Genomic DNA, 14,440 nt, shown 5'->3' with positions numbered 1-14,440 from the left:
CCTCTGCCCCAAAAACCGTACCGGCCACCACATATTGTCACCTAATGCACATGGTTCTGAAACAACCAGTAATCTTCAAGTAACAATCTCATTTCCTTTCCAGAATTTTTCCATTTCTTCTTACTGCTTCCCTACCCCTCCTAAGAAAATCCAGATTGGAGATTAGCAGCCATCATTAATTTCAAAGTGCCAGCCCAAAATGCTCTCCTCATTATTTATAGTTATTTTCACATCTTGTAAATTAGCCCATGCAGCTTGAGAGTCTACTTTTGGCAATCATTTATACTACTCAGTGTTTTGTAGCTTCTCCACATAAGTACTTTAAGTCTTTAACCAGCACTAAGACAGTCATTTCCTCTGTAAAATATTTTTAAAAGTTAACTTTGGCCAATAGGGCATGTAATCAAGACCATTCAGTAACTGCATAACCACATCATTTTTACACCCATTCTTTGTAAACAACCACTGTCGTTGCGGGCAAGCTATGTGAATTATAATTAAAACTCCCTGTCCTGCACAAATAAAAATATGGCAGAACATACACGGAGGTACAAATTAGATAGCTTAATTCATACTGGAACACAGATTGTTACCATGTTATTCACAACAGAGTTCGTAATATCCTATTAATAATACACTGGTGATTACCTGCCATGGGCTATCTAACAGGAACATTACATGACAATTAGAAATTGTTTGAATCAACAGCTAACTTCAGCTCAAAATGAATAACACAAGCCACATGAACATCATATTGCTCCATCACTTTTTAAGATGGTCATCAGTGTAGAGATGCACCATCACGGGGAAATGGATTAAGCAACCCAATATTTTTCACATAATAGAAAAAATAAACCACTGAATCCATGTCTTGCATTATTTTATACTAGAAATTCCATTTTTCATCTTTTGTATCATAGGAAATTGGATAAGAAATTCCTGAATCATGAATTATGATTAATTTTGATAAGTTAATGATTACAATTAATAAGAGAGCTTCTCAATATCTTTCTACAATGACTACATACAAGAAATTCACTGACAATAACAATGTTCTTTAAAAATCTTCTTATATTTTGAAATGCAGAGTAGAACACTTGTAAGAGATCCCTGGTCAGCTGTTGTGGTGCCTTTCTGATTCTTTCATCAAGAAATTCCAGGCCAGCAAAGCTGCCCCAACAGCAGGCTCTACCTGAAGGTTCAAATTGTTTTTGGTAAAGAAAATAGAAGAAAAGGAAACCGTATGTAGTAATTGTTTAGGCTGTAAACTTCCACAACAACTACAAGATAATGACACTACTATTAAAGCTGTAAGCATGTATATTATATAGATTTTACCTTCTTGTTTGTGAAAACTTATCCAGATAGGTGTAGAAAGATCTTAGCCCCAACTTTATTGATGGGGATTTGGAGTGTCAATAAAAATAAAATGGTAGCTTATACTGTTTTACAGCTCTTGAAAAACATTCTAATGCATTCTCACAGGGAGAACAAAAGCATGTTGACTCATTAAAGATATCCATCACATATGTACCACGCATGTACTACATTCTCACAGAAGAATGCATTGCAACACTTAAAAAAAAAAAAAAATCAAAGAATCACATGCACCCTCTGCAGAAGGGTGGCCACCTTTGTGTCTTTCACAAGTCCACGAAGAGAGAAAGTGAGCTCTAAAGAGAAACTCAATGGAGTCTTAATGAGGGCTTATAAGCAAGTGTTTTTCTCTTATATTGAGGAGGAAGAGGTGGTTTCAGATGAAGAAATGTAATGAGCACCTAACTGATCAAATGGAAGGGAAAAAAATCCAAAGCTTGGGAGGCAGAAACTCAACATAGACGATTCATCTAGAGATCATCCTGGGGTTCCCATGACTGCCGGGGGGGGGGGGGGGGGGGGGGGTGGGGGTGGTGGTGGGGTGAGGAAGGGAGGAAGAGAGAAGGGAAGTGAGCACCCTGATTAGAGATGTATTTGACCAATGGCTCTGTGGGTCTTTTAGGCAATTGGAGTTACTACGGTTATTGCAGCCGAGCTTTGGGCTTCAAGAGATGGCCTCCAGCTAGCCATTTCTAAGGGTACTAGCAACTGAAGGTAAAGCTTAGTGTACAAGTGGTCATCAAATGCATATCTGAAAAACTTTGACAAACAAATTGAGTCCCATAATCAATGACTGCAGGTCCTTACTAAAGAAGATGAGGCAAACCACCCTTGCATACATATTTCACAAAGGACATTCCTTTGCTGATGCCTCGGCCAGCATCAGCACCTCTCAAGAACATGCTTTTGCGTTGTACAGCTTCCCCTTTAAACTGCTCTGCTCTTTCCTTTAATGTTTCTGACTCTTTTTGTAATTCTATAATTTCCTAGTTTTAATGTACTCCCCTTTTTACCAAAAACAAAAGAGGGGGGGGGGGGGGCAGGCGGCGGAGGAGGGGGTGTTAAGAAACCTGGACAAATGTTTTCCAATTTGTTATTGAGCAATAATTTCATATAAGTGGACAGGAGGAATCCTAACCTCTGGTCTAACTGGATAAGCCCCAGGGTAGTGTCTTTGGATGCAATTAATAACTTCTTTTCCTATATCCCAACTCTTATTAGCTTCAAGGACACCACCAACCATCACAACAGGAAAAGAACCATTTCCATCTGCAATCAAATTTCATTTTCATCTTAAAATGGTCAGACACCAAGGAAAAATTTAGCAAAATTATACATATAGGTATCATTAGATACATAACAGATCACTACTTATTTATGATGCATACATAGCTTTTTTGGGCCCTTTTGTGTCCTTGAATGTTTGTATATAAATACAGAGTTTCATAGGTATATAGGAATCTGTATATGCATGTCAAAAATAAGAACATATCCTTTTATTTGGAGGTATAAAAATCCATAAACTGAACATATGTAATTGTATATCACATTATCACAATAATTAAAAGAGTCAGAAAAAGCTGATACTATTTCAAGCATTCTGTGTTCATTAAATGCAATCTTCATTTCTAAAATTCAAATTGCCAAATGCCAAGACCCAATGTAGAAACATTTTAATAGAAAATATAAAAAATTGTTTATTTACTTAAAATATTTTACTAATTTTCTAAAACAAATCATAGTTGGACAAGTTGAGCACCTGCACCACACAAGGAAAGTCTTTGAACAACAGCTTTCACACTTAGAGCCAATTCCTTGACTGCATCAACAAGTATTTTATGTGCAATTTGATCACCAGATTCTGCACAAGACACTACATCTGGGACAAGTGCTGCAATGCGTGCCCAAGATGGATCCGCATAAGTCCACCTACGTTGGATTAGAAAATATAAATCAATTTAAAACATAATATCCCAATTGATCGCAACATGTGATATTCAATGAGCTAAAAAGGGACCAGTTACTTCAAATTGCCATTGTTTCCCAAAGACAAAGCTAAACTCAACGTGACAGATTTTTCCATCCCAGGGCAACATTACTGTTCTTGGAAAAAGAAGATACTTTCACTCTACTATCCCATTCAATTACCAAAAACCACCTTTACCAGGTCAACTACCAAAAAAAATCCTGATTCCAAGAGTTCAACTGTAAGAAGGATAATGCTTTTGAAATTTAGTAAACACACCCTGTCTATGCCTTTTCTCTGATTTCCCTTTCCAAACACATCATGATCATATCAGCCAACAGTACACAGTCTCCATAGTACTTCCCAACAGTTCTGTGGAGGTCACTGTATCAGACAATTATTACCCATACTCGTGGAATAGTACACTAAGGATGATTATACATAATTATTTTGAGCATAATTAATAGGTGAAGGACAAGAAAATTGGTCCAGACAGGTTGACCTGACTGATGGATTCAGCCTCAGGTCATTCCGGTTGAAAAGAGAGAAGCAACTTGAAACCACCAAGGTTTTGAATTCACATGCGAACCTGTCTAAATAAGAGACTTGATTCAAAGAACCATCTCTCTCTCTCTCTCTCTCTCTCTCTCTCTCTAACATCAGTTCGCCCCTAAACATGTGATGACACAGTAACCAAGGCAACCAACACCCATAGTGAAATTCATATTGGAAGTTTCACTCTACATTCATTTCAGGATTGCCTGGTTGGTTTAAAAACTATTACAATTTCACTTAGGACCTGTTTGGATAAGCTTATTGTAATTGGTTTATTTTGTTTGAAAAAATAAGTGGTGTAAAAATACAACTGTGCCTAGAAAAAATTTAGAGTTTATATGTTGTACCTATACAAATAAACAAAATAAGCTAAAACAAACAGATCCTTATTTTACTTTGACACATACATGATCCACAATTATGGGTGGCTGCATTTTGAAGATTTCATAAAAATTTTATAAGTCAGCAAACAAGGTGTTACCACCAGCACTTTCAATCCAAGAACACCAACCTAAAGCTGGATCAGCTTAGTTCTATATTGCATTCCACCCCATTTCAGACAAAAAAATTTGGCCAAGGTATTGTACTACCATATTGGATTGAATGAAGCCAAAACCCAGACCTAGAGCGGATTGCTAGATCTCAGAAATTTAACTAGCAATTGTGAGTGCATATGACAACCATCATGACAAGTTTCAAGAGAGATACCCTATCAGTTCATCCGGAGAAGAAAGGCTGAGAGCTTTCAAAATACAATCTGTAAGTGCTGTCTGTGGACCACGACCATCATGGGCCCTCACTACTGCTGTTAATGCCTGTGCAGCAATCCCATAGCCACTACAAGTTATCACATTTCATCATTCATCAAATTCATAAAAAAATAATTCATAAGTATACCAAAATGCATTCCATCAATTACAAGAACATCATATATATATGTGTGTGTGTGCACACGCGCGCATGCTAGTCTTTCCCTTCAATGGAATAAGATTCACAAACATAATCAATGGAAAATCTAAAACTTGTTTCCAGATGATTAAATAAAAACAGGATGATATTTCAAACTGTTTGCAAACATGAATACTTAAGTAATATGCTGACTCTTTAGATCAAATTAAACTTAAATGTCAGAAATGTCCGATAGAGATGCACATAACACCTTTTTTTATAGGTAAGAAGAATTTTGTTGAGAAAAGACTACTTCATTAAAAGGTTGAAGTACCCAAAAAAATATGTACAAACAACAAAGGAAAAAGAAATTATGTACAAGCAGAAAGAGAATATAAAAACATCTTGTACTAAAATATAAAAGCTAGGAGCTTATTTCAATGATGTTCAAAATATTGCAGCTCTCCATCAACAAGTAGAAAGAAATTTTCCCAAATCCGATTTTAATTTCACTTTGCATTGCAAAACCACAATACATTTTTGTATGAGAAGCAAAATAAGAAGAAAAGATTTGTTTTTAAAAGTATTGAATTCCACAGTCACACATTTGTGTTTTCCAGCGTTGCTGACATTCCAGTGCACATTAGGCATGAGATGCAAGGCCGTAAACAATCCAAGTTGAGCAAAGTATTAAAATTTTAGGATTGTTCATTTAATTTTATTTCACACAAGTCCAGCTCGAACTCATCATCAAACTAGATTGCATATTTAAGATTGGTTCATTTTCTTGTCAACAACTTGAGTCTGAACACAAATTACTCGATTAACATATTCTTTTCCCATATATAATCTATGCTAATAAATAATAACTAAATTGTAGTTGAAAGTATATTATTTGAGTTTTTTTTTTTTTTTTAATAAATATATTATTTGAGTTAATTAGATTGAATGGTTGTCATTTATGAAATTATAAATATTAGATTCACTAACCTTGTATTATTAAATATTTTATATAATTTATACTACAAAATGGACTATTTATATTATCGATAAATTACATATAATAATTTGATATCTTATGAACTTATTTTACAAACTAACCCTATCAAATTTCATGTCTATATAAGTATATTTTTATACATGTATACATATAAACATATATTACTATGGCAAATACTTGTTGCACAAACACTGCCTAATATTATATATACTAAAATGGTTCATACTCACAAGCTTGTTCACGAACACATTATTATGTTTGATCTCAACATCTTTAATAGGCAAGCCTAAACTTAGATTTAAGCTTGGCTCATTTATTTTTTTGATAGGTAATAAGACTTTTATTAAGAAAAAAATTGAACATCATGTTCACGATGGTGAACACTTTGGTTGCAAGCTTGTAGCCAATTGCTACAATTCCAAAAAAAAAAAAAAGATTACATATTTTGAAAATCTAAATAATTATGTCAAATTTTGTGCTAATTAGATATTATATACTATTTTATTAATAAACTTATCTTTTGTGTATAATTTTAGGCTATAAAAAATTAAAAATTTAAATATTTGATTAATGATATAACTATTAATCTTTGATTTTTTTTGGAAATTTTGCAAATATGAAGAATATAAAAAGAAAATTTAATCGGAGAAATTCACATCCAATAAAAAGATGTTAAATAAGTTTTTAACCAAATTTTCTCCTTAATTTATATATTTATTTTTTTGGGGGAAAGGATGAAGATGGTAATGGTGGCGTAGACATCATAAAAAGCCAGAAAGCTCTTTCAGTGACTAATCTGCCCACCTTGGGAGATACCGCCATTGACTGGTCCAAATGGAAGCTCAAGAATCCTTTTTTTTTCCCTTCAAATTCTAATCAAAATCCAAGTTTTAATTTAGAGAGACTAGCAAGTAAATTATATAATTTTGTTTGTTTTTGTTATAGGATCATTGTGGTAGTTGCATTGACACTTCTTACGAGCTCGCAAATTATACTTATTGTGTGGTCTAAAAGAAATGGCAAGTACGAGTATAGTATTACCACTACAAATTTTAAGGTTTCAGGTGTAATTTATGTGCAACATTCAGCTTGGTAGGTCTTAGGTTCAATCTTACCTATCAAATGAATAGACGTATGTCATTCTTTTAGGTAATCAAAGAAATGGGTATTGATTTATTTACTCTTTTATTGAATTAGGTAGAGACTTTGAAATGTGGGTTATCACTTTTAGCCTTGGCAAGAATACGGAGAAGTGAAGGTGTTACTGGAGATAACAGGTTTTCCTTGTTTGTTTTTATGCTAAGTTTTCATAATACTTGTGATTTAATGTTCTCATTAAGTTAGAATTATAATATTTAGAATAAATTATTCTGTACACTCGATGTACTTCACATAATGATGGGTCTGATCTGTAGGGCCCACGTGTAGAGCTCACTCTGACGTGAGAGGAGGGCATATTGATATTACACAGCGTGCACCAAATGATTTCACCGTATCTAAGATGAAATGCACATTTTGTTTCATCCCAGTTATTCAACTATATTTTTAGTTAGAGTTCACATTCTTATTCCAATCATATCTCTATTTATTTTTTGTTTCTTGTTCTGCCTTTGAACTAGGTTGAGTACAAAATTTGATGAAGTTATTGTATACCTCATTCCTGCATTACTTTACCTAGTCAAAAATTTGCTCCAGGTTAGTTGTGGGAATCATTTTTTTATTTTTGGTAGTCACAATTCCATTGGTATTCTTGCTTGTTGAAGATTGATTAATGTGTATTCTTCTCTTTCATGTTGCAGTACCACACCCTTCAGCATCTGGATGCCCCAGGTTATCAAATACTTAAAAATCTGAATATTATCAGTACTGGCGTTTTGAATAGAATTATACTTAAGAAGAAATAAGTCCTTACCATCATTTACATTGGATTTTTTTCATTTCATCATGGAAAACGTTTGCAGAAGCCCCTTAACAAATACAATGAAGATGGAAGAGTCATAATAATTCATTTGGTTTACATGTCATCTTGTTGATACTCTTAGAAATATTTAATGTTAAGAATGTTGGCCCAAATAGGAGAAAGTGATCAAAAAAAATTGGTTCCTTTTTTTTCCTTTTCTTTGTCTAGTTTATAAATTCAAAAACATATTGGGAATGTGAAATGCATCCATGAGCATGAATATATGTAGTGTACTGATTCAGCTGCTCTTAGGCTATGTATCTGAGGATGGAGAGTGAAAGATTAAGGAAAAAGCTAATTTAAACAAATTAAGAATTTAAGCCAAACCAATTAGGACTGCAAAATTTTTATTGAGTTTTGCGTTCCAATTATTTATTCTTTCAGGTTAAGCAATATGCAATGGGTGGCTTTAATTCAACTATGTATTGGGCGCGTCATTACTCAGCTAAAAACAAAGTAAGATTTCTCACACATCTTATTTATGGACTGTTTCAGACTAGTTACTTGGCTTTTGAGTTTTGGAATGTTGACCTTAAAGATACTATTGAAATTGTCAGATGTACAATCTATACTGATAGATGTGTGATTCATGTCTATGTTACAGGACAAGATGTAGTCTAGTAATGAATGAAAATATTATTTACTAAATCTAATATCACTTTTATGAAGTGATAATATCTTGGTGCATGTAGCCATGTACTTGAGAAGTAGGAAGTACTGAACATCATTTCTAACTATATTATTTGTATAATCTTTTCTTGAAATTCAAAATTTTTTTTTCTACTTTCAACTTATTGTCTATGCCTTAGAAGATTACATTGTTTTTGCAGTTCTGATGATGTTTTCAAACTCCTGTTCAAGGTTGGGTGATGGCCAATGTGATTTAACCAAAATTTTACACTCTTAATACAACAATGAAGAAAAAAGAAAAACCAGAGGAAAACATTTTATAGCTTAAGGTTCTTGTTATCATAATTGGGGGTGATTTCTTTGCAGGTCATGGCACTCTTAAGTGGTTTTGCAGGAGTGTACACTGAGGTGAGTTTTTTAAGTACACAGTTTGCACTCTAGTTCTTCTGAACTACAATTCATGTCTGTCATTTAGTCATTTACTGTTTGAATCCTAACCCAACAAAACTTGATCAATGATTGGGTTGAATTTTGTTAATTGATAGATTTTGTAAGACTGATTGAAGGTTTTTAGCGATCCATTGAGTTAAAAAAGTGAAAACTCTCATCAGAGTGATCCATTGCTTATGATTTTCATTTTTCACAGGCTATAATGAAAAAGCGTCCTTCGAGAAACATAGATGTGCAAAACTTCTGGTTATATATATTTGGTATGGTTTTTAATGCTGTTGCTATGGTGACCCAAGATTTTGATGTAGTGATGAACAAGTAATTCTAGTCTCTCTCTTTTTTTGGATGCAGTGATGAACAAGTAATTCTAGTCTCTGTTTCTGATTCTTCTCTTACAATCAGTTTATCCTCTCCATTTTCCCCATGTGAAGTCATTATTTAAAAGATTCTTTACTACCTTTGAGTTTGTTTGAGATCTGCTTATTTTTGTTGAAACTGAAAACTTTTTGTTGAAAATATTGTAGATAAAGATAAAAATTAGTTGAAATAGTATAATAGGACCCATAAATAGTACCAAAAAATACAATGAAACTTATAAATAGTAGCAAAAATAAATTGAATAATAAAATAAGTTGACAAAATTAATCATGTCAAACGGATACTTAGAAGTGAAATATTCTTCTTTTCTGATTAGAATTGAAGATGTTTTAGTTTATAAGTTATTGTTTCTTTTGTTCGGGGGATTCTTCTATGGATACTCATTTATTACAGTTCTCATGATTCTCAAAATGAAAGCAGATACAAAATGATTCTGCACTAAGGTATCTTAAATATCTCATTTAGCTTCGTAAAATGTAGCTTATTTGCCTGCTTTAGCTTTTGCTTAGTCCTAGATTTCTCACTCCCTGTCCTTTATTACAATCTGCTTAAATTGTCTCATGTGCAGTAGCCTTGCTGTATCTATGGTAACGAAGTTTGCTGACAATATTGTGAAGGGTATGTCAGCCAGGGAAATATGACCTTGAATCTTGTGAGACATTAACAGAAATGCATTTACGTGATTTTATATAATGTCCTAGAACTATTCCTTGGCATTTCATAGCGAGATTTCTTTTGCAATCGTCAGTTATTTTTTGGCCCATAAAAGTGCAAAGACATCTGCCATCCTTCATTGATGGTAGAATTTGTGAATATACTGGAATGTAAAAATTTAACCATGGCCTTTTCTGGCACTAAAATTTCAATGTTTGTCTTCAGGCTCTATTGGAACCCATTTCTGGCCTTTCTGGGTTATTTTGGGTTGTTTTTGTTCTTGGTGAAGGCTTAGGTCAGAGCGGTTGGCTTTATTGATCTTAAGATTAACTTTATTGTTGCAAATTTAACATTGATAGTTCTTGCTAAAGTACTTGTTGGTCTTTGTATTCTTTGCCAACGTTCAGCCTTAATGAATGGCCAGCACTCTTTTTGAAGGGTGTGAAAGTTGTTACATGACCTGAAGCTATTATTCCTCAAAATTAGTTGCGTACCTGTTGTATGCCCTTTGTGTTTGTGCATTGGGTGGCACTCTTTTTGATTATTTAATTAATTTTTACTTTTACATACATATATATATATATATATATATATATATATATATATATATATATTTCCAGCACTTTATGCAGCCAAATTGGTCTTTATAATTGTGTTACTTAAGGGAAGCATACATTACTGTTAGGTTCTAAATGTTTAGAACAATTGGCAAATCGTGAACACAAACTTGTCTAGATATAGATCTTAGAGTCTATAGGTTTTATTAGACAATGCTCAAGATGATTCAAGTCAAGATTCAAGAACATTAAAGATGCAGGAAGAAGATTTCATAATATGTCTGGTTCGATCGATCGAAAGTCGTATCTGCAGAATTTTAATTAAAACCAAACAGCAGTTCAAGCCCATTAAGGATTAGAGTTTCTAATCTACTTCTCTCAGTATATAAAGGAAACCCTAAGCACGTTTTTATGTGGCTTTTCAGAGAGAAAAGAGTGTGCCTTTTTTTGTGTTTAGGGTTTTGTTCTTAAAAAGCTCTCTTATGTCTTCTACCGGTGCTATTCCTTGAAGAATCTTAAGATCAGGTATTGTAGAAGTTGCTGCCTTCTCTTGTCATCAAAGATGTTGATGATCTAAACCTTCAAGAGTGGTCTTGGAGTCACAAACAAGAGAGTTTGTGTTGCTAAACCTTTGAGTGGGATCTCAAAGTCACTAACGGGGGTGTTTGTGTTTTGCAAAGGCCAAAGAAAGAAGGAGTCCGTGGATTCGGAGCTTGCACGTGGTCGTGTCAGTAAGTTCTACTGGTAGGTAGCAATAAGAAGTCGAGCGTGGGGGCTTGTATGTCTTATTGTATGAACTTCGATTCTTTCTAGTGGATTTGTTTTTTACCTTGAGGATAGTTAGGTTAAATCCTCCCCAGGTTTTTTACCGATTTGGTTTTCCTAGGTTATCATATCGTTGTGTTATTTATCTTTCCGCTGCTATGCATAATATGATTGTTTGATTGTGATAACCTAGACTTGTAATTTGGACTAAGTAATCACTTGGCTAATTACCTAGGTTAATCTAATTGTGTTTTTAAGGGGTCTAAAAACTAACAGTTACCATCCTGCTGCAATCATTTTCTGCACTTTGCGATTGAAGTTCCCATTTTTATTAGCTTCCTCGTACTGTGCAGGTGTATTCTACTTCAGTGGCAATGCTTTTCACAGAATTTTTATTAGCTTTTTTCATTTCCCATAAAAGTGATGTCAAAACTTTCCTAAAATGGATTGTTAACGAGTGCCCTAAGGGCACTCCTTAGCATGACCCATTCTTTAATCATGTTATCAACAATTCGGCCATTTTTCTGTTGTTCTGGCATGCATTTATATAATGTTGGGATTGATGAATGATGACACCATAATTACTTGTTTTTAACAGTAATAACTATTGAAAGCTTGATGGTAGTTATGTTTAATTACTTTATTTCTCTTGCTTCCAGCAATGTAATCCTCTGTGTTTATCAACATGCTGTTGGGAAGCAAGATGACTCCATACCAGCTCTGCCCAAATTTGCTCAGTGTAAAGGTTCTCATCCCTCGCCTCACCTCTCCTCTATGGTGATTTTGAACAGATGGCCATGAAATCAGTAATGTGCCTGTATTTTAAAGTTACTATTAATTCAAGATCAGGATTCGAACAATTCTGGTTTACAGTGTTTGCTTCGACCACCCTTTTGTGTGTGTGTGTGTGTAAAATTACAATGAAAATTTTACTCAAATGTTGGTATATGATTTGACAAGCTTCATCTGTAAAACCTGTTTGATCAATTACATCTAAGAATTTTGAGGCTTCGGCCTTCATTTTGCTTGTTTTGCCAAACCAACTTGCTGATTGAGTCATGCTTGAGATTTGGTTTTAAGGCAGGGCTGTGAGATGGAAGGCTGAAAGCAATAAAAATTCAAACAAATCAATGATAATATTCACAATGGATAATATTTACTAACAACTTGCGTCGTTAAGGTGAAGAAATTGATGACCTTTTTTTTTTTTTGGTGGAGGATGTTAAGTCACTTTTATTTATGTGTACTGCCAAAATCATCACATGTAAGCTTTGCTATAGAAGAGGGGGTTCCTCAAACTGCACCATATCAATAACACAGGATTCAGTAGGCTAATAAAGAAAAGTTTTGCTTTGTTCGACTTTAAATCTTATTTAGGTGAATTCATCTTGTTTAATTAATCTCAGATGCAGTGGCAAAGTGGAAATGAAGTTGAACACAATATATTCAACTATACCTTGGTTGAACAATAGCTCTTTGAATACTTGAGTGGCAGCTACAAGGACAAGCAAATTAGTTATGATTTTGAGTTATGATGATGCATTTCGTGTATTCATTTTAAGAATACAGGAGGTAATGCAATAGAAGTTCCCTACATATGAAAAATACAACAAACTTATCTATAAATTGGTATTAAAAAAAATTATTAAAAAAGGTTACTATCAATTTTATTATAAAAACTTAAGAATTGACGTGATAATAAATTTAATTAGTATTATTTATAAATAAAAAATATGATAAAAATATTAGAATCATTCACATCACTCAAAAAAATTATCAAGAAAGTGTATGTAGACTTCCAACCACACAAACTTGCTACACTCATTAACTTTGCTCAGAAGGTGAAATTGTGGCTTCCAACTTAAAGCAGGCATATGGTCTTTGTGTTTTAAAATGGGACTATGGGAGGATTGCTTCGTTCAGAAACACTGAATGAGAAATACCGTAATTCACTTGTTTTAATAAGAAGTATAAAGATAAAATTTAGATGCAGTTCTTTTAAGTATATATTGTAGGTAGCTTTTCATTGAATTCAACCGAATAATATATTACTAAGCAATAAAGCAAAACAATATTATCTTTTTGTAAATATTAATTATATTCAATTGTGTAGCTTATTGGTCAACGCAAAAGTAAATAACAAAACCTAAACTTTTTTTTATGAAAAGTACAACACCTAAACTAATTGTATTAAAGTTTTAACAAATTATATGGAGCTAGTCGCAGATCCACATGATGCGTGGGAATATACAACTATTTTGTAGCATGGTATAATGCATGATTTTTCTTCAAAACGTATAGGAGATATTATTTCTAAAATTATTTTCCATCTCTACAAATATATCATTCTATTATTTTGAGTTTTTTTTTTTTTTTTTTTGGGAAAAACTTAGGTGCATTAATTTGATTGATATTATTCCATTTTTTTTGTGATAAAAGATAGAAATACTATTCTTTTTTCAAGTGATCTATATTATTCAAACTTTTGTATAGTTTGTTATGGTTTTTTTTTTTTTTTCTTCTACAACTAAAATTTTTAAGTTCCAAAATTAATTATTTGAATTTCTCATTCTCTTAAGAAAATTATCATGATAACCAAAACTCACCACAAATTTACAATTGATATTATTCAAATAATTTATAGATACATTCAAATACATAATTATGTAGATTGTATTTTGATATAAACTCAAATTCTCACTTCTAAAATATCTAAAAATTAATTCAAATTAAAACTATAAGAGGGATAGAGAGTACATGTGATAAATTAATAACTCAAAAAACATACCACTAAAGTGTATCAATCCAAAAGTAGAGGCACAAAAAAAAGTAAGAAAAAATCATCAATCTAAAGTAGAGTTGCAAGAAAGAATTAATAAGAGAGAGAGAGAGAGAGAGAGAGAGAGAAAATAATCACATTTTTTTTGGAAGAGAATGTGAGACAAATAACAAAATTATATAAAAGAAGATGAGTAGAAGAATATTCAAAAGAAAATGTATAGTTGTAAATACCAAATTATCCAAATCATGATATATATTAGAATAACATTGAATCATTCTATAATTTCATAGGATAACATGTAACAAAAAAAAAAAAAAAAAAGATAAAAAAAAAAAATTAAAATATCACCAAATCATATCAACTTAAAGTAGAGTTAAGTATAAAAATTCATCAATCTAAATTAGAGGTGTAATAAAGAATTAAAAATCCATCAAGAGAAAGAAGAGTCAAATTTTTGTGTGAGAGAGAGAGAGTATTC

General features: G+C 32.7%; 2 protein-coding genes and 1 long non-coding RNA gene across 4 annotated transcripts; 2 read left to right on the top strand and 1 right to left on the bottom strand.

Annotated features, from left to right (window-relative positions):
• Nucleotides 1-929: 929 nt before the first annotated feature.
• On the bottom strand, nt 930-4,752 carry LOC115990891 (N-acetyl-D-glucosamine kinase-like; the record flags this gene model as incomplete). Its single annotated transcript, XM_031114658.1, has 4 exons — nt 930-1,192; nt 2,516-2,646; nt 3,137-3,306; nt 4,607-4,752. Coding segments are annotated over 4 exons (525 nt in total), but the record flags the coding sequence as incomplete, so codon positions are not given.
• A 2,521-nt stretch (nt 4,753-7,273) lies between these two features.
• LOC115992720 (CMP-sialic acid transporter 4-like) lies at nt 7,274-9,373 on the top strand. Of its 2 annotated transcripts, XM_031116941.1 has the most exons (6): nt 7,274-7,481; nt 7,586-7,616; nt 8,131-8,202; nt 8,577-8,607; nt 8,743-8,784; nt 9,023-9,373. In XM_031116941.1, exons 3-6 carry the CDS (start codon nt 8,141-8,143, stop codon nt 9,146-9,148), a joined length of 261 nt encoding a protein of 86 aa, XP_030972801.1. In that variant the 5' UTR covers nt 7,274-7,481; nt 7,586-7,616; nt 8,131-8,140; the 3' UTR covers nt 9,149-9,373. The 2 variants fall into 2 exon arrangements, with proteins under 2 accessions (XP_030972801.1, XP_030972802.1); XM_031116942.1 differs by lacking the exon at nt 8,577-8,607.
• A 98-nt stretch (nt 9,374-9,471) lies between these two features.
• LOC115992721 lies at nt 9,472-12,200 on the top strand. The gene is made up of 2 exons (XR_004092633.1): nt 9,472-9,856; nt 11,840-12,200. It is a non-coding gene; the product is annotated as an uncharacterized LOC115992721 (long non-coding RNA).
• Nucleotides 12,201-14,440: the final 2,240 nt, after the last annotated feature.

Source organism: Quercus lobata, chromosome 5 (assembly GCF_001633185.2).
Source record: "Quercus lobata isolate SW786 chromosome 5, ValleyOak3.0 Primary Assembly, whole genome shotgun sequence".
NCBI classification, from domain to species: Eukaryota; Viridiplantae; Streptophyta; class Magnoliopsida; order Fagales; family Fagaceae; genus Quercus; species Quercus lobata.
Note: the sequence above shows the minus strand (reverse complement) of the source record. Positions and strands in the feature narration are given on the sequence as shown.

What these genes read in the sequence shown, in the direction of transcription:
- LOC115992720 (XM_031116941.1), top strand. Translation starts at nt 8,141, where the DNA reads ATGCAATGGGTGGCTTTAATTCAACTATGTATTGGGCGCGTCATTACT. An exon ending in ATTACTCAGCTAAAAACAAA is followed by an intron (nt 8,203 to 8,576) that starts GTAAGATTTCTC and finishes TTGTTTTTGCAG; the next exon opens with TTCTGATGATGTTTTCAAAC. An exon ending in TTGCAGGAGTGTACACTGAG is followed by an intron (nt 8,785 to 9,022) that starts GTGAGTTTTTTA and finishes CATTTTTCACAG; the next exon opens with GCTATAATGAAAAAGCGTCC.